At 42.4% G+C, this 20487-nt stretch overlaps 1 protein-coding gene across 1 annotated transcript in view; it reads right to left on the bottom strand.

The window, feature by feature from the left end:
* The window catches only part of trpm3 (transient receptor potential cation channel, subfamily M, member 3), a 357718-nt gene that overhangs the window by 166284 nt on the left and 170947 nt on the right, over window positions 1–20487 (bottom strand). Inside the window, exons 4-6 of the mRNA XM_072259452.1 lie at window positions 10775–10988; window positions 8913–9037; window positions 4118–4289 (exon numbers count right to left, since the gene is read on the bottom strand). Of these exons, the coding sequence (XP_072115553.1) occupies window positions 4118–4289; window positions 8913–9037; window positions 10775–10988 (511 nt within the window). The remainder of the gene's footprint in view (window positions 1–4117; window positions 4290–8912; window positions 9038–10774; window positions 10989–20487) is intronic.

A 20487-nucleotide genomic window follows, 5' to 3' on the forward strand; every position in this document is an offset into this window, starting at 1 on the left:
CCAAGGGACGCTAGAGAGCTGTGGTCAGTCGAAGAGGAAGAAAGCTGATTCAGCAATTGTCAGAGGAACACTTCACAGTCGCACTGCTACGGTGGGAAGGCTGGAACAGGGCAGAGATACAGCCTGCAATATATCTGTGTCCGCCCATTCTGAGCCACGTCCGGTATGACCCGCAGACCGTGAAACGGTGTGGCTGGGTACCTGTGCTTCAAAAACCAAAATTCTTTAGGGGTAGATCCTGGGCCTGCAATGATGTTACTGTTGGGGGAGCAGCCAGCTCCGCATCAGAACAGTGCTGGGGCATCACTCAGGCTGATATGGGGCAGTACAGAGAGACAGCTTGAGCCACTGCTCCAGCATTACTGAGGGAGCATCCAGCTGGATATTGGGGCAGAACCAAAGAATGGTCCCAGTACACGACACAGCCAAAAATGCTAATTAATGCCTCTACTTGCTGAGAAGGCTGGAGAGAACTAGATTTTGCACATCCATACACACATCATTCTACAGATGCAAAGCACAGAACATTCTGGCAAGCTGTATCACTGCTGTACAAAGGAAGGCTCTACAATGGATAGTCAGAACTGCCCAATGCACTACCAGCACCGGCCTACCTGCCATCAACCATATACAGAAAGGTGCCAGAGAAGGGCCAGTGGTATCATGAAGGAGGATGGTTTCAAAATTCCAAGACTTGTGTTATTATTGGTGTGAACACTAGTTTACATGGTCTCCTTTTGTTTTCAGTGTTTTCTTTCTTGTTGCTGTTTTCCATGTGGATGATATGTTAGTTTTTGTGTGAGGGAGGAGTTGGGGATTTGGGGTCAGACGCTCTTGTTGGTGTTTTTTTTGTGATGTGATATGTTAGATTTTTGTGTGTGAGAGAGGGAATTAGAGGTCTGATGTTGTTCTGGCTGTTGTTTTTTGCATGGGAGAGGTTTGATGTTCTAAGCTGTCGTTTCCCAGGTGGGCAATCTGTTTTGTGCGAGGGAGGGTTGCAGGGGCTTTGGGGTTTGAGAGTTCAAAGGAACAATTTAATGTCAGAGAAATGTATACAATATACATCCTGAAATGCTTTTTCTTCGCAACCAGCCACGAGAACAGAGGAGTGCCCCAAAGAATGAACGACAGTTAAATGTTAGAACCCCAAAGTCACCCCCAGCTTCTCCCTCTCGCGCGTAAGCGGCAGCGAGCAACAACTCCCCCTCCCCCCACAGGCAATAAAAGCATCGGCACCACCTCCGAGCACTCAAGCGTGAGCAAAGCAATAGCGAAGACAGAGACTTGCAGTTACCCCAAAGACTTCACATTTCACCCGGTATTCAACATACCACAGGTTCTCTCTCTCCCTAATAAGGGAGAAAGAAGTGTCTCCATTCTCCCAGTGAGCGGAGAGACATAACAAACAACTCGCTGATTTACTATGTTAAAAGTCTGGTCTGTTACATCACATTTTTTGAGCTCTGTGCCTGAAGATCACAAAGATCCCAGCTTTCCAGGCACACAGCAAATATCTTGACTGCTCCCCACAACACATGGGTCTCCTGTCGTGACACCGACCCTCGATCCGCCCGTCTCCAGAGCCCCGAGATCCTAGGCTTCCGAATTCGAGCTGGACTCTTAGGCCGAGCCTTTGCGTGTTGAACAACAGCCAGTTATGGAACCCCGAGAGTGGGTCCCATTCCCGCAAAGAACCATAGTCAGCGCGTAACTCCAGGTCAGGGTCTTCAAAAGAACCCTGAAAGTGAGTTTTGTTTCTTTTTCTTTTCTGTGCAGAGGGGTGATGTCTTTTCTTTCAATGACTGCCATGGTCTTTCTGTATTTCATGGCTATCTGGGGAAGACAAATCTCAGAGCTGTATCCTGCACACATACTTTGATAATAAAATGAACCTTTGAACCGTTAAACGACTTCACCAACCCTGCTTGTGGACTGTCTGTCCCACTCCCATCTGGGAGCAGGCTACAAAGCATCTATGCCAGGACAACCAGACTCAAAAACAGCTACTTTCCGCAAGCTGCAAGGCTGATCAACACTCCCACCCGCTAACTCCACCGCTACTTCATTATTTTCTGTCAGTCACCTTATGTTCAGCCTAGCGTCACTTTATGGACATACAATCAATCTAGCTATATAAGCTATCTAATGTATTATGTGTTTCTTTTAATTTATTATTATTGTGTTCTTTATCTTTTGTGCTTTTTGTGCTGCATTGGTTCCAGAGTAATAATTATTTTGTTCTCCTTTACACTTTGTTATGTTTTGTAACTCCAAAACATTAACTAATTGAAAGGAAAAGACAGGAGTCTAACTTTCATTTTTACTTTAAGCGAGGCACACGCATATCATATGGTAGTGTCATGATGTATGCAATTTACTTATTTTTACACGTAACCCATAATGAATTATTTAAACAAAGAATGCTTAATCAACAACATATTTACAAGATTACTGAAATATTAAATATACAACACTCCTCCCTGCTTAGCTATAAATCCCAATTCAATAGAAAATGCACCTCAACAGTGTGATAGTTCACCTCCAGCTACTTTGAGGATGGAGTTCCAGATAAATTAAATTTTTGAGTCACTTCTTTACATAATAACTGTAGCATTGTGCTATTAATTAAAAAGAAAACTACAGCATAGGAATGTTTCAGCCCTTTTTGTCTCTTCTGCTCTTTGAAAACGCTTTCAAATTAACCCCTCTACCTTGCCTTTTCCCAGCAAACCTGCAAATACTTAAGCAATTCCCTTTTAAAGGTTACTATATATTTTTCTGCTGCACCTTAACTGCAGCAAAGTTGTGGAATTTTCTTTCCATTATGTTGGTTCTTTTGCCAATTAATGAAAACCTATGGCCTCTGGTTGTAGGCTGTCTTTTTAATATAAGGCACACAGTGTGCAATAAAAAGGCACAGTGAACATCGATCTGAACTCTGCCCCAAATCAATCCTTTAAAACTTCCCCACAGGTCAAACAAATGCACACAGCTGCATATTGCCCTTGAAAAGCCCAGCACACAGATTTGTAGATCAACTATAACAACGTAAGATATAGGAGCAGAATTAGGCCATTTGGCCCTTCGAGTCTGCTCTGCCATTTCGTCATGGCTGATCCAATTTTCCTCTCAGCTCCAATCTCCTGTCTTCTCCCTGTATCCTTTCATGCCCTGACCAATCAAGAATCTATCAACCTCTGCCTTAAATATACATAAAGACCTGGCCTCCACAGCTGTCTGTAGCAAAGAATTCTACAGATCCACCACCGTCTGGCTAAAGAAATTCCCCTCATCTCCATTCTAGAAGGACACCCTTCTAGTCCGAGGCTGTGTCTTCTGGCTTTAGACTCTCCCACCATAGGAAACATCCTCTCCACATATACGCTATCAAAGCCTTTCACCATTCGTTAGGTTTCGATGAGGTCAGCCCTCACTATGAAAGAAGGTGGACCAAAATCAGTGGATGAGAAGTACAAGGAGAACAACTGACTCAATAACATCACAAATTATATTTCAGGACAGCACACTAGTGTAGATTGATGAGTTTGTTAACAGAAGATGATGACATTGATTGAGAACAACATTTTTTTTGCAATGCCAGGCAGCTTTAATGAAACCAAAGCAAAATTCACCCTCAATCTCTTGCTCTAAACATATAAAGCTGGTTGTACTTTGCTTTGGAAATTTTATTCCATGTCACTGTAATGGTACATATGTTTAGAGCAGGGGTTTCCAACCTGAGGTTCATGGACCTCTTGTTTAATGGTATTGGTCCATGGCATAAAAAAGGTCAGAGAGAGAGCCAGAGAGAGAAAGAACAAAATTCATAGTGGAACTTAAATGCAAATAAATTATTTTGCATACTTCAAAATATTGGGCATAAAAATTATCCTCACACATGTGCAGTGAACTCTGCTTCTGAAATACTGTTTCATTTATGTAAACTACCCCCCAGAAATTAACCAAAACAAGGGAAAGCAGGTTGCTATCCATTAACTGTTGCAGATGACACAAGAGTTGACAGCATTAGTCAGATCCTGTGAAGCAAATCATTGCCTCAAACACCCATGGCTTCTTCCTAAAAAGACCTGCTTGGGTCTCCGTTTGAAGTACTCACTGGTGTTAATCTTCTGTAGGGAAATGTGCTTCTCCAGTTGCCTCCGTAACTTCACCTCAGCTCCGTATTTGCCTGTTGTGCCGTTGTCTGCCAGGATGAAATGTGAGTGCATGCTGTTCAACACTGTCAGCTTGCTCAAGGGGTTGGACATGGTCTGGTAAGGGCGGACCACCTGCATGAAAACAAGATAATTAACAACAACAGACTGCTTTTCTATAACGCCTATACTGCAGTCAAATTTCTGTAGCTTCTGAGTAGAAGTATCGTCAAAAAATCTGTCCCCATGCCATAGAAGGTCATTACAGAGGTGTCCAAAGCTTGGTCAAACAAATGGCTTTAACATAGGGTCTTAATGTGTGGTTTTAAGAAAGCAAAAGAGGTGACAAGGTTTTCAAAAGGGATTTCAAAGGTTGGAGCCTCAACATTTGCAAGCATTTTGGAAGAGGTACGACATGAAGGAGCTCAGATGCACTGAAGGCTTGGAGACCTGCGAGGAATTTATGGAGAAAAGTGGGGGGGGGGGTGAGACCAAGGGCAGCTGTGGATACGAGTATGAGGATTTAATAACTGAAGTATTGTTTCACCTGCAGTCAATGTTGTTCAGTGAGCATTGAGTTGCCAGATAAAAATGGACTTGGTACAAATGGTAACAAGGGAAGCGGAGTTGAGGACAATATAAAGTTTATGGAAAGTGGCATCAGGAAGGTAGCCAGCAGTTCATTGGGATATTCAAGAAAAGATGAGGGTTCCAGCAGCAAGCAAGCTGGTGTAGAGGTAGAGATGGGTGATATTGTGAAAATGGAAACACTGTATGTGGTTTCAATGATAGTTCTGATACAAGGGTATCTCTGGATCAAAGTTGAGAATAGTTTGCTTCGATATCAGACAGCTGGGAAGGTAGAAGTGGATAGGACAATCAACAATGAATGATTGCAAATCCACAGTATCTCAGTATAGGTCAGGATTGAAGGTACCTGACTATAAGGAGGTCAAAACCAATCAATAAACTTCAAGACCTTGGCCTCAATACCTCCTTGTGCAACAGGAGGTATTGTAGATAGGGTGTATATTGTGACATATATGTACTTTAATAATAAATTTACTTTGAACTTTGAATAAGTATGGCAAATTTATATAAATCTGTTACTTTCTACTGATGGCTCTAAAACATCTTAATCTGTCCTTACACCGTCTGTTAGTTGATTCAAGAGGTCTAAGGGGGAAATAAATCTATAAAACTAGAAGTTCAGAAAACCAGACTGTTTCACATTGTTACTAGTTTTTATAGAAACATAGAAAATAGGTGCAGGAGTAGGCCATTCGGCCCTTCGAGCCTGCACCGCCATTCAGTACGATCATGGCTGTTCCAACTCAGAACCCTGTACCTGCCTTCTCTCCATACCCCCTGATCCCTTTAACCACAAGGGCCTTATCCAACTCCCTCTTAAATATAGCCAATGAACTGGCCTCAACTGTTTCCTGTGGCAGAGAATTCCACAGATTCACCACTCTCTGTGCGAAGAAGTTTTTCCTCATCTCGGTCCTAAAAGGCTTCCCCTTTATCCTCAAACTATGACCCCTTGTTCTGGACTTCCTCAACATCGGGAACAATCTTCCTGTATCTAGCCTATCCAATCCCTTCAGAATTTTATACGTTTCAATCAGATCCCCCCTCAGTCTTCTAAATTCCAGAGAGTATAAGCCTAGTCGATCCAGTCTTTCATCATATGAAAGTCCTGCCATCCCAGGAATCAATCAGGTGAACCTTTTTTGTACCCCCCTCTATGGCAAGAATGTCTTTCCTCAGATTAGGGGACCAAACTGCACACAATACTCTAGGTGTGGTCTCACCAAGGCCTTGTATAACTGCAGTAGTACCTCCCTGCTCCTGTACTCGAATCCTCTTACTATGAATGCCAGCATACCATTCAGCTTTTTCACCGCCTGCTCTACCTGCATGCTCAATTTCAATGACTGGTGTACAATGACACCCAGGTCTCGTTATACCTCCCCTTTTCCTAATCGGCCACCATTCAGATAATAACCTATTTTCCTGTTTTTGCCACTAAAGTGGATAACCTCATATTTATCCACATTAAATTGCATCTGCCATGAATTTGCCCACTCACCTAACCTATCCAAGTCACCCTGCATCCTCTTAGCATCCTCCTCACAGCTAACACTGCCGCCCAGCTTCGTGCCATCCGCAAATGTGGAGATGCTGCATTTAATTCCCTCGTCTAAATCATTAATATATATTGTAAACAACTGGGGTCCCAGCACTGAGCCTTGCGGTACCCCACTAGTCACTGCCTGCCATTCTGAAAAGGTCCCGTTTATTCCCACTCTTTGCTTCCTGTCTGCCAACCAATTCTCTATCCACATCAATACCATACCCCCAATACTGTGTGCTTTAAGTTTGCACACTAATCTCTTGTGTGGGACCTTGTCAAAAGCCTTTTGAAAATCCAAATATACCACATCCACTGGTTCTCCCCTATCCACTCTATTAGTTACATCCTCAAAAAATTCTATGAGATTCGTCAGACATGATTTTCCTTTCACAAATCCATGCTGACTTTGTCCGATGATTTCACCGCTTTCCAAATGTGCTGTTATCACATCTTTGATAACTGACTTTAGCATTTTCCCCACCACCGATGTCAGGCTTACCACCCTCCAATCTTTAGGAACTAGTCCAGAATCTAAAGAGTTTTGAAAAATTATCACTAATGCATCCACTATTTCTTGGGCTACTTCCTTAAGCACTCTGGGATGCAGACCATCTGGCCCTGGGGACTTATCTGCCTTCAATCCCTTCAATTTACCTAACACCACTTCCCTACTAACATGTATTTCCCTCAGTTCCTCCATCTCACTAGACCCTCGATCCCCTACTATTTCTGGAAGATTATTTATGTCCTCAGTGAAGACAGAACCAAAGTAGTTATTCAATTGGTCTGCCATGTCCTTGTTCTCCATGATCAATTCACCTGTTTCTGACTGTAGGGGACCTATATTTGTCTCAAGCAATCTTTTTCTTTTCACATATCTATAAAAGCTTTTACAGTCAGTTTTTATGTTCCCTGCCAGCTTTCTCTCATAATCGTTTTCCCCTTTCCTAATTAAGCCCTTTGTCCTCCTCTCATGGACTCTGAATTTCTCCCAGTCCTCAGGTGTGCCGCTTTTTCTGGCTAATTTGTATGTTTCTTCTTTGGAATTGATACCATCCCTAATTTCCTTTGTCAGCCATGGGTGCACTAGCTTCCCTGGTTTATTCTTTTGCCAAACTGGGATGAACAATTGTTGTAGTTCATCCATGTGATCTTTAAATGCTTGCCATTGCATATCCACCATCAACCCTTTAAGTATCATTTGCCAGTCTATCTTAGCTAATTCATGTCTCATACCTTCAAAGTTACCCTTCTTTAAGTTCAGAACCTTTGTTTCTGAATTACTATATCACTCTCCATCTTAATGAAGAATTCCACCATATTATGGACACTCTTACCCAAGGGGCCTCGCACGACAAGATTGCTAACTAACCCTTCCTCATTGCTCAATATCCAGTCCAGAATAGCCTGCTCCCTAGTTGGTTCCTCGACATGTTGGTTCAGAAAACTATCCCGCATACATTCCAAGAAATCCTCTTCCTCAGCACTCTTACCAATTTGGTTCACCCAATCTGTATGTAGATTGAAGTCACCCATTATCACTGCTGTTCCTTTAATTTCCTGTTTAATGCCATCCCCAACCTCACTACTACTGGTAGGTGGCCTGTACACAACTCCCACCAGCGTTTTCTGCCCCTTAGTGTTATGCAGCTCTACCCATATTGCGTTAATCTCCTCTCTAACCAGCAATGCCACCCCACCTCCTTTTCTTTCATGTCTATCCCTCCTGAATATTGAATATCCCTGAATGTTGAGCTTCCATCTTTGGTCATCCTGGAGCCATGTCTCTGTGATCCCAACTGTATCATATTCATTAATAACTATCTGCACATTCAATTCATCCACCTTGTTACGAATGCTCCTTGCATTGACACACAAAGCCTTCAGGCTTGATTTACAACACTCTTAGCCCTTATGCAATTATGTTGAAAAGTGGCCCTTTTTGATTTTTGCCCTGGATTTGCCGGCCTGCCACTTTTACTTTTCACCTTACTACTTTTTGCTTCTACCCTCATTTTACACCCCTCTGTCTCTCTGCACTTGTTCCCATCCCCCTGCCACATTAGTTTAAATCCTCCTGAACAACAGTAGCAAACGCTCCCCCTTGGACATTGGTTCCAGTCCAGCCGTCCTGTTTGTACCGGTCCCACCTCCTCCAGAACTGGTTCCAATGCCCCGGAAATTTGAATCCCTCCCCCTTGCACCATTTTTCAAGCCATGTATTCATCAAGACTTCTTTTTTTTCAAGACCTCTTGCAATTACAATAGCATGTCAAACTCAATTTCTGAACACAAAAGTCTCAAATTGATTTTTTTCAATAAAAATTGAAAAAAGTAATTTATTTTTGTCAAATACAGATCCACAGTAATGTTATTTGTTCTTCACTAGTTCATTTCATTTATGCAATCCATATCGGCTTTTGAACGTGATATAACACAATACTGTTCCAGATTAAATACTTCCAATTTGTTTCTACAGGGGAGTTACTTGAGTCTTGTTTCTTTTTTTGGATTGGCCTTGCTTTCAAGTATTGATGAGGAACATTGATATAGTATTCTAAGTTAGGCATTTGCTCAATATAATAACAGAAGCACTAAAGAAAAGAACAGAAGATACCCACATCCTTTCCAATCAGATCCTCCTGATTCTCCACAATACCCCATGGAGCGATGCCTATAATGCAGATTCGTCCTCTGGACTTCGAGGCATGGTCCTTGAGGGCATCTCCAACATGCCGAATGACCCCTAAGAACAAACCCATGGAGAACATGAATGTAACACCATTTTGGAATACTGACCCATGGGAATCCTCAACTGGTTGTTCATATCCTGTAACAATCACAGCAAAGTGCATGTAAACCCCTCAAAGGCATTTCACAGGAGGATCTCCGGTAAATCTGAGCATAGAGGCCGGCTAACAATGACACTTTAATGCCTTACTTTTGTTTTAGATTTTATCTTTTTCTGAAATTCCAGAAATTTCACTGGTATCTTTCCTGCGATTTCCAACAGAAATTTCTGTCCAGGTTTCCTGAGATGTGTGTTAGCCTAATCACGGGACAATCTTAGCACGTTAATGGAGGAAACTGGCAGAGAAAGAGAGAGAGAAAATGAATAAGTTATTGCTTGTATCAGGAAGTGAACGATAATGCCAATAGATTGATGTATTAATATTTTGAGGAAAGCTACATTTTCAGTAAAGAGAATTTCTAAACAAAAATCATAATTAAGTTCTAGCTGTAAAAGAATAAAATGATACCTCCAATGAATCTGCTGCTGGAGATGGGACGGTATAAGTAGGAAGGTGGAACCTTGGAAACATCTGAATCATTCAAGGAAACTCCTGTATAGATTCCTTACATTCAAGTTGGGGCGGCATGGCAGCAAAGTGGTTAGCACAACACTTTACAGAACAAGCAAACCGGGTTCAATTCCTACTGCCTGTAAGGAATTTGAATGTTCTCCCTGTGAACCACGTGGTTTTCCGCCAGGCGCTCTGGTTTCATCCCACAGTCTGAATACATACCCGGTTAGTAGGTTAATTGGTTATGGTAAATTGTCCTGTAATTAGGCTAGGATTAAACCAGGGCACTGTAAATAAACATAAAGTTTCCTCCGGATAAAAGGGCAAATATTTAGTCACAGTCATAATCATACTTTATTGATCCCAGGGGAAAATTGGTTTTCGTTACAGTTGCACCATAAATAATAAACAGTAATAGAACCATAAATAGTTAGATAGTAATACGTAAATTATGAAATAAGTCCTGGACCAGCCTATCGGCACAGGGTGTCTGACCCTCCAAGGGAGGAGTTGTAAAGTTTGATGGCCACAGGCAGGAATGACTTCCTATGACGCTCTGTGCTGCATCTTGGAGGAATGAGTCTCTGGCTGAATGGACTCCTGTGCCCACCCAGTACACTTCCACTTATACTTCCACTGTTGATGTACCCTAACCTTATAGGATGTATTAACCTGGATTAACTCAATCACAAACCAGCCATTTCTGCTCAGCTTCTTTCTTGTATAAAGCTGATGTAGAAAATGCGGATGGGTGCATGGACAGAGAGATTTAGTTACGTAAAGAAGGATGGAGAATTAGATGTAAAAAGGGATAGAGACACAGATACTGAAGAGGGACCAAGCACAGATTAACAGAGGAGATGGATCAACTGTGTGAATGGAAAAAGATTAAGTACAGCTATAGAACAGGAAAGGGAAAAACTGTAAGGAACAGAAAGGGAAAAAATAGCAAAAGCTGACAAAATGAAGAGTAAATGAATAAGTTTAAAAAAAAGACAAAACCTTATTAAAGTGCTGTGTTTAAACAGTGAAAAATTGCTTCAATGACAGGGTGAATAATAATGCCATAGTCAGCAGTCACTAATACTTTAAGCAAAGCTACATTCATAATAGATCAAGGGAAATTTCCAAACAAAGATCTTACTTCAGTGGTAGGAGTGAAAACTTAGATTCCTCACCTGTGTTCACACCTCCAGTGAAGATCCAAGCCCCTGTTGTCATAGCTGCCTTAATTAAGCCCTTTCCAAAGACTTGTTTTAGTTTAGGTTGAAGCTCAAAGTTTTGGAGGCCACCGTGAATAGAGATCAGTAACTTTGGGAGATCCAGCTGCCATTCCTTTGTCATCAGGTGTAAGAGCAAGTCAGGCTTTGTGTCAAATGAAACACGCACATACTGTACCAGGATTGGGAAGAGAAGGAGAATAGGGTTACAAGATCACAATCTGTATGAAGTTTGAAAACTTAAGGACAGCTTCTGACCTGCTGTTATCAGAATATTGAATGGTCTCCTTGTGCTAAAGACTCTTGATCTCTCAGTCGACCTTGTCATGGCCTTAGCACTTTATTTATTTGCAATGCACTTTCTCTATAGCTGCTACATTATAGTCTGCATTCTATTTCCCATTTACTACCACAATGCAATTATATATGGCATGCCCTGCCGATAAAGCATGTAAACAAATGTTTTTCACTTTGTCTTGATACATGCAACAGTAAACCAATACTAACACTAAATGTTCATAAAATGTTCATAAAGGTACCAAGTATGGAATGGCCAGAATCTTTAAATTTATCTCCAGATTAAATATGCTTCTGCTCTTCTGTCAATGGAATCAAGTTCTGAAAATGGAGTCAAATGTGCAGCCACTCCCAATCTGTATTCACAATCTGGAAATGTTTCTTTTTTTTAATTGAACTCGTGTTAAGTAGATGGTGTGGTGAGCTGCTACCTAGCACTGCTGCAGTCCACTCTAAGTACAGAAGGTAGCTTGCTAGTCACACACATCAAAGTTGCTGGTGATCGCAGCAAGCCAGGCAGCATCTCTAGGAAGAGGTAGCACCTCTTCCTAGAGATGCTGCCTGGCCTGCTGCGTTCACCAGCAACTTTGATGTGTGTTGCTTGAATTTCCAGCATCTGCAGAATTCCTCGTGTTTGAGCTTGCTAGTTAGTTCAGATGGGCCTGCATCTGTGGGGCTGGCCAGAGAGTGTAAGGCTGATGGAATTTAGGGAAGCAGTAATTTAGTGGCAACAATTTAATGGGTGTGTGGTTGCCATTAGTGGCGCCAACAGAAACCAAAGCTAGATGTGCACAATTTAATGAAATTTAACATGTGAAATGACAGTTAATATAATGCCATGAGAGAACTTTAAATGCACAGAAGGAAGGGAGGGAGAGATGTTAAAGTTTATGTAATTTACATTCATTCAGACAATGCTGGCAAGGTTGTGGTTTATTTCCTGTCCAAAGTTGCACTTGGTCTTTGTGCCATTTCACGGAACAGTTTAAGCATTGATTCAGGAGTCACATACAGACTAACCAGCACAAAGATGGCAAATTTCCTTCTCTAAGAAGCATTAGTGAATCAGGTAGAAACTACAATAGAATTTTAATGGCATTAGTGGCATTTCCATTTTGGATATGACTTAGCTCCTCTTCTGGATTTCTTTAATTAATCTTTTAAGTTCTGCAAAGCAGCACAGTAGGATTTGAATTTGTATCTCCTAACAATGAGTTCAGACCCTAAAAATGTGGAAGCTAAGACTGTATGATTCATGAGGTAAAGCTGGAAACAGATCCATTGCCCTTTTGATTTCTCAGTAATTTTCCATTTGACCATTTGTACAACTTTAAGTAGTTAGATCTTGGTAGATTGATCCACGGGTGGGACTCACTCCAAATCAGAGGGTGTGGATTGGGCTGATATGGAAGGTCACATACTTGACTTATAACATGTTAGTGCAGCTTTGAGTATTAGATATCTAAGGAGATGTTACCTTGTGTACTCAATTGTACACATTCAGATGTGCTAAATTTGACCAAGGGCTAGAAGATATTCAGGTTAATTCTCAGTTAACAACCCAAAAGCTATATATTTCATGGATACTTGTGGAATTTGGGCTGCTTTTCTTACTGTTTTCTTTAATTGAATAATCTATGCAACTTCCAAAGACCAGTCTTTCTGAGGCACCATTCAGAACATCGGATGCAATGCACTGACAAAACGCTTCTTGGTAAAACAAAACACTGCCTCTCTAGCCGAGTGTGATGTTTAGGGCCATTTATGTATGGATTACCTTTGTCTATTGAAAAAGAGTAGCTAGTTACCTTTCACAACCCAAGGGTAACTTGAAGCGATGGGGGTAGTTAGTCAGGTAACTTTGTAGTCACCATTGTGACACATGAAGTGTGGGAGGTAGTTTGTGCACAGCAAGCTCCCACAAACTCTGATACAGCTTAGGGAATTGGAACTTAGGTTTAAGTGGCAGCTTGATCCACTAGTGTAACTTGTATGTCTGGCTGGGGGAGCCTGCTACAAGGCAAGGGTATTGAACCTAGTTAGGGCAGCTTTGAGGAGTTTTGCCAAAGAGAACACAGAACAGTACAGTGCAGAAACAGGCTCTTCAGTTCACAATGTTGATTACATTAGTAATCAAATGCCCCAATAGTCTTCTGCCTAAACACTGTCCATCCTTCCATTTCCTGCACATTCATGTGCCTATCTAAGAGCTTCCTGAATGCCTCTATTATATTTGCCTCCCCCATCACCCCAGGCAGTGCAGTCCAGGCACTCACCACCTTCCATGTAAAAAAAAACTTCACCTGCACTTCTCCTTTGAACTTACCCTATCTCACTTTAAATGCATGCCCTCTGGTATTAGACATTTCACCCCTGCCAAAAAGATACCAGCTGTCTCCTCTATCTATGCCTTTCGGAATCATACAAACCTTTATCAAATCCCCCTTCAGTCTCCAACGCTCCACAGAAAACAACCCAAGTTTGTCCAGCCTCTCCTTATAGCACATGCCTGTAATCCTGACTGCTTCCTGGTAAGCCTCACCTGTACCCTATCCAAGATTTAACATCCTTCTTATAATTGGACGACCAGAACTGAACGCAATACTCCAGATGCAGCCTAACCAGAGGTTTATGAAGCCGCAACATCACTTCCTGACTCTCAGACTCAGTGCCTTGACTAATAAAGGCAAGCATGCCACATGTCTTCTTTAGCATTGTATGAACCTGTGTGGCTATTTTCAGGGAGAATCCTGAGATCCCTCTCAAAATCAACACTGTTAAGGGTCTTGCTGTTAAGAGTGGGCTTTGATCTTCTAAATCTGGCCGGATTAAACTCCAATTGCCATTCCTCCCCCCATATCTGTAACTGATCTATATTTCACTGTATTCTTTGCCAATCTTCTACACCAATTGTTCTCAACTTTTTACTACTTGTAGCCCACATGTGATTTTCATTTACCTCTGTGGCTTGCACCCTCCATAGTCTCCGTTAGTTGCTAACACTTTTTTTGTCAACTGGACTAATTATTCTAATATACAGTCTATTTATGTTTTAACAGATTATAGGTATATGATGTTAGAGGTGAATATGAAAAATAAAGCTATTTCAAAGATCTGAATAGGATACTTTATTTATAATATACGTATATAATATTCTTTCAACCTGCAACGAAAAAACATTTTATACTGTTACTTTGGATATTTACTGAGATCCTTGTGACTGATACAGACTAGTGAGTTTTTGACTGCAACTCAGCTGAAGATAATCAAAAATCACCTCTTGTCACATCATCAGGATGGTTGTGAGTTTTTGTTAGCAGGTGAAGAGCTTCACCAAAACCACACTCAACTAAATAAGAGGTGGGAACTCCAACTAAAAACAACTTTGCTATCTCCAAGAGCTGTGGGAACTTATTTTAAATATCACTCCTGATTCAGGAATTTTGCATGCTGCATTTGAACTTTGCATGAGCTGTTATATCACTCTGCAGCTCAGTAAGACATTCTTGCAATGTGGGGCCAACATCATTCACATTCACCCAGATGGATCTACCACGCAGTCTGGAATTTGCATCCCCAGCAGATCTCTGAACTGAAATTCCATATCAGTGTGCAGTTGTTTCAAATGATCAAGATGCACAATCAGATCATCATCTTGCAATTCTAATTGGAGGGGAGAAGAAGATGGCGACACTACGCAGCACACACGGCCACTCTGAAATGATATTGTATTTGTTAAGTAGGGGCTGTGCATAATCCTGATTTGATGAAGACAGATGTGAGAAGCACTGAGGAACATCTGGAGAAACTTCTGAAATGCCTGCTTCGCTGCCGCTGCTACTGTGTGATCAAGAATCTCCAGAGGGGAAGGTCCCAAATCCTCGGCTTTGCCTATTGCCTATTGCCTGTTGCTGGGGCAGGGTTTGAAGAGCTCGGCAGAGATGGTGCTCGGTGCTCGGTGTCGGAGGGCTGGTCAGAGGCTCGAAGTTTTCGGACGGGCTCAAGAGTTGGCTGTGGTCGGGTGCTTCCAGGGTGCTGCATCGGCAAGTTTGCGGCGCTGGAGGTTCATGGCAGGGAGAGTTTCTCCCTTCTACCGTCTGCATGAGATGATGGGACTTTCGAGAGATTTTGAGACTTTTTTTTACCGTGCCCATGGTCTGTTCTTTATCAAATTACGGTATTGCTTTGCACTGTTGTAACTGTATGCTATAATTTTCCGAAGGCCTTTGACAAGGTGCCACACATGAGGCTACTTAACAAGATAAGAGCCCATGGAATTACGGGAAAGTTACATACGTGGATAGAGCGTTGGCTGATTGGCAGGAAACAGAGAGTGGGAATAAAGGGATCCTATTCTGGTTGGTTGCCGGTTACCAGTGGTGTTCCGCAGGGATCAGTGTTGGGGACGCTTCTTTTTACATTGTACATCAACGATTTAGATTATGGAATAGATGGCTTTGTGGCTAAGTTTGCTGACGATACGAAGATAGGTGGAGGGGCCGGTAGTGCTGAGGAAGCGGAGAGTCTGCAGAGAGACTTGGATATATTGGAAGAATGGGCAGAGAAGTGGCAAATGAAGTACAATGTTGGAAAGTGTATGGTTATGCACTTTGGCAGAAAAAATAAACGGGCAGACTATTATTTAAATGGGGAAAGAATTCAAGGTTCTGAGATGCAATGGGACTTGGGAGTCCTCGTACAGGATATCCTTAAAGTTAACCTCCAGGTTGAGTCAGTAGTGAAGAAGGCGAATGCAATGTTGGCATTCATTTCTAGAGGAATAGAGTATAGGAGCAGGGATGTGATGTTGAGGCTCTGTAAGGCGCTGGTGAGACCTCACTTGGAGTACTGTGGGCAGTTTTGGTCTCCTTATTTAAGAAAGGATGTGCTGACGTTGGAGAGGGTACAGAGAAGATTCATTAGAATGATTCCGGGAATGACAGGGTTAACATATGAGGAACATTTGTCCGCTCTTGGATTGTATTCCTTGGAGTTTAGAAGAATGAGGGGAGACCTCATAGAAACATTTCGAATGTTAAAAGGCATGGACAGAGTGGATGTGGCAAAGTTGTTTCCCATGATGGGGGAGTCTAGTACGAGAGGGCATGACTTAAGGATTGAAGGGCGCCCATTCAGAACAGAAATGTGAAAAAATTTTTTTAGTCAGAGGGTGGTGAATCTATGGAATTTGTTGCCACGGGCAGCAGTGGAGGCCAAGTCATTGGGTGTATTTAAGGCAGAGATTGATAGGTATCTGAGTAGCCAGGGCATCAAAGGTTATGGTGAGAAGGCAGGGGAGTGGGACTAAATAGGAGAAAATGGATAACTTGGCTGAATTGATGAAATTGTCCATGCATTGCCAGTTCAGTGATGGGTTCAATGATGCTCTCAGATATTATTTAGTTTGTGGAAGTTCAGGCGGCACGGTAGCTTGTAGTTAGCATAATGCTTTACAGTACAGACAACCCGGGTTCAATTCCCGCCACTGCCCGTAAGAAGTTTGCATCTTCTCCCCGTGACCACATGGGTCTCCTCCAAGTGCTCCAATTTTCTTCTTCCCACAGTCCAAAGATAGGTTGGTAAGTTGGCTGGTTGTTGTAAATTGTCCTGTGATTAGGCTAGGATTAAATTGGGGGATTGCTGGGTGACATGGCTCGAAGGGCTGGAAGGGTCTATTCCACTCTGTATCTCAATTTTAAAAAAAATGTGAATGGCATACATCATTACGCCACCAATCATATGTGAGCACCTCACTAAAAAAAGGGAAAAAAAAACTAAGTAGACAAGTAACCAGCTCCTGAAGAAGGGTCTCGGACCAAAATGTTGACTGTTTATTCATTTCTATAGATGCTGCCTGACCTGCTGAGTTCCTCCAACATTTAGTGTTGCTCTTGCTCACGTTTTTCTTTCAATTAGTTTCTGGAGTTACAGATCTTAACAGGTGATAAAGAAGACAAATACAGCATTAGCATTCATTTCGAGAGGACTAGAATACAAAAGCAAGGAAGAAATGCTGAGGCTTTATAAGGTATTGGTCAGACTGCACGGAGTATTGTGAGCAGTTTTGGGTCCGTTATCTAAGAAAGGATGTGTTAACATGGGAGAAAGTCCAGAAGAGGGTCACAAGAATGATCCCAGGAATGTAAGGGTTAATATACAAGGAGCAGTTGATGGCTCTGGGCCTGTTCTCAAACACGAGGAATTCTGCAGATGCTGGAAATTCAAGCAACACACATCAAAATTGCTGGTGAACGCCTCTATCCACGGGCTCCTCTACTGTAAAGATGAAGCCACACTCAAGTTGGAGGAACAACACCTTATATTCCATCTGGGTAGCCTCCAACCTGATGGCATGAACATTGACTTCTCTAACTTCCACTAATGCCCCAACCTCCCCCTTGTACCCCATCCGTTATTTATATACACACATTCTTTCTCTCTCTCTCCTTTTTCTCCTTCTGTCCCTCTGACTATACCTCTTGCCCATCCTCTGGGTTTCCCCCCCTCCCCCTTTTCCTTCTCCCTGGGCCTCCTGTCCCATGATCCTCTCATATCCCTTTTGCCAATCACCTGTCCAGCTCTCGGCTCCATCCCTCCCCCTCCTGTCTTCTCCTATCATTTTGGATCTCTCCCTCCCCCCCCACTTCCAAATCTCTTACTAGCTCTTCTTTCAGTTAGTCCTGACAAAGGGTCTCAGCCTGAAACGTCGACTGTACCTCTTCCTAGAGATGCTGCCTGGCCTGCGGCGTTCACCAGCAACTTTGATGTGTGGGGCCTGTTCTCACTTGGGTTTATAAGAATGGGGGGGGGGTGCGAATCTTATTGAAACCTATTGGATATTGAAAGGTCTGAATAGAATGGATGTGGAGAGGATGTTTCCTATATTGTGGAAATCTAGGACCAGAGGGCATAGCCTTAGAATTGAGGGATGTCCACTTAGAACAGTCACCACTCTCACTACACCCCCCAACACACAGGCTAAGCTGCTTTGCGGGAACATTTGCATTATCTACCAAATTTTCACATTTATTTCATTCTGGGTTCCAATTAAATTACATATATTCAATGATTTTTATTATATATTTTATAAATATTTCACTAAAACAATAAACTTATCATGGTCCATTGAGGAACTCCTGTGGCCCCTCGTTTCTTGCCTTTTACTTATGGCCCTTATGGAATCCGGTATGGCCCCTGAGAACTATTGTTCTACACTATCCACTATCTACACTAATCTTCATGTTGTCTGCAAATGTACTAACCCATCCATCTATGTTTTCATCCAAGTCATTTATATACTAAATAAATGTGTATGTTTATATACATCACACACATACACACACACACACACACACACACACACACACACACACACACACACACATCAAGTCAGCAGTGTATATTACTGTTGAAATAAGAGGAGCTGAAGACTGTAACATCAAAACAGTGAGTTGCTGGCCTCCCCTCTCACTGTGACAGGAATGATACTTCTCTCTCCCTCGTTAGTGAGAGAGAGAGCCTGTGAGATGTCAAAGTGTTGTGATGGTCAGTAGTTTTCTTCATGGACTCTAACTCATGGTCATGGGGGCTTTGCTATTGCTTGCTTAGTGTGGGAGGCGGTGATGGCTTTACTGCTGCTTGTGCATGGCGGGGAGGGATACTTTGGGGTTCTAATGTTTTCTGTCATTCATTCTTTGGGGTTTTTCTTCTGTTTCATGGCTATCCGTGAAGAGTAAGAATTTCAGGTTGTACACGATATACATTCTCTGATATTAAATTGAACCATTGAACTATATATATCACAAACAGCAGAGGCCCCCCTGTATGAATTCCCGTGGAGTTCTATCTGTCACAGACCTCTGGCCAGAATAAGTCTCATAGACCACTACCCTCTGTCATCTATGAGCAAGCCAATTCTGAATCCAGATAGCCTATTCACCATGGATCCTATGTATCTTAATCTTCTGGATGAGTGTCCCATGAGGGACCTTATTAAAAGGCCTTACTAAGATCCATGTAGTCAACATCTACCTTCATCATCATCTCAAAAAACTCAACCAATGAACTTACCCTGCAAGAGATCATGCTGATTGTTCCTAATTAGCCTGTATTTTTCCCCCAAATGCTTATAAATCCTAGCCCTAACAATCCTCTCCAGTAATTTTCCTTACACTGATGTGTGACTCACTGGTCTATAGTTTCCAGGATTATCCCTACTTTCTTTCCTGGATAATGGAAGAACATTTGCTACTCACCAGTCCTCAGGGATCTTGCTTGTAGCCAGAGAGGACATGAAAATATTGGTCAAGAACCCAGCAATCTCCTCTCTTGCATCTCTCAATAAGATAGGGTATACAGTATTCCATCAAGCCCAGGGAACTTATTCTCCCTAATGTTCTTTAAGTGACCCAGTACTACCCCCTTCTTTATCTCAAAAATGAGCACATTCCACACCAATCTCCCTACCCTCTGTGTCCTTCTTGGTTAATATTGTTGTGAGGTACTCATTTAGAATCGCACCCACATCCTCTGCCTCCAAGTGCATGTTCCCTTCTTTACACTTGAGTGGTCCTACCTACTCTCTAGTTATCCTCTTGAGCTTGATGGATGTTAAGAATGCATAGGGATTCCCCTTAACCAACTTGCCAAGGACTTTTAATGGACCCTTCTGGTTTTCCTAATTTTCTTCTCGAGTTCTTTTCTGGCTTCCTTATAGTCCTCTAGGGATCTGTTTGATTTCAGCATCCCAAACTTTACATGTTTCCTTTTTCTTCTTTACTCAGTTCACCAATTCTCTTGACAACCAACTTTTCCCTTCTTTTCTATCCTGCCTTCTTACTGGAAGATACCTGTCCTGTACTCTGCAGTTGGTCTTTAAACACTCTCCACGTCAGATGTGGACTTGCCCTATTAGGTCTTCCAGATTAACTCTCCCTAGTTCCTGCTAACGCTCCCATAATTTGCCCTGCTCTAATACTCTCCTTCAATAGCTATATTAACCCCCAAGAGGACCACAGCTTTGTCATGGTTTGGAGGCTTGTGTGCCTCAGTAATCCAGAGAGCTATGCTGGCTGGAGTCAGGGCTTTATGCTTTGGCTCCTGGTAGGGTCACCCATGCCAGCAAGTCAAAGGGAAGAGGCCAGACTAAGAATGGCCCACCGGTCTTCCGGGCTTGAGGATTCAGCTCAGGGCTATCAACCATGGCTGGTCAAACAACACTGTTATGGAAAGAGCAATGAAGTATCCTTCTAAAGCTGTGTGCGATGGTATTCCTCAGTCTCCACACAGGACCTGCATGACTGACTGTAAACTGAGAGGAAGCTACTGACATGGTGAAGGAAGCTGCGAACAGCACCACAGATGGAGGACTTCCA

This window comes from Mobula birostris, chromosome 5 (genome assembly GCF_030028105.1).
Source record: "Mobula birostris isolate sMobBir1 chromosome 5, sMobBir1.hap1, whole genome shotgun sequence".
Lineage (NCBI taxonomy): Eukaryota > Metazoa > Chordata > Chondrichthyes > Myliobatiformes > Myliobatidae > Mobula > Mobula birostris.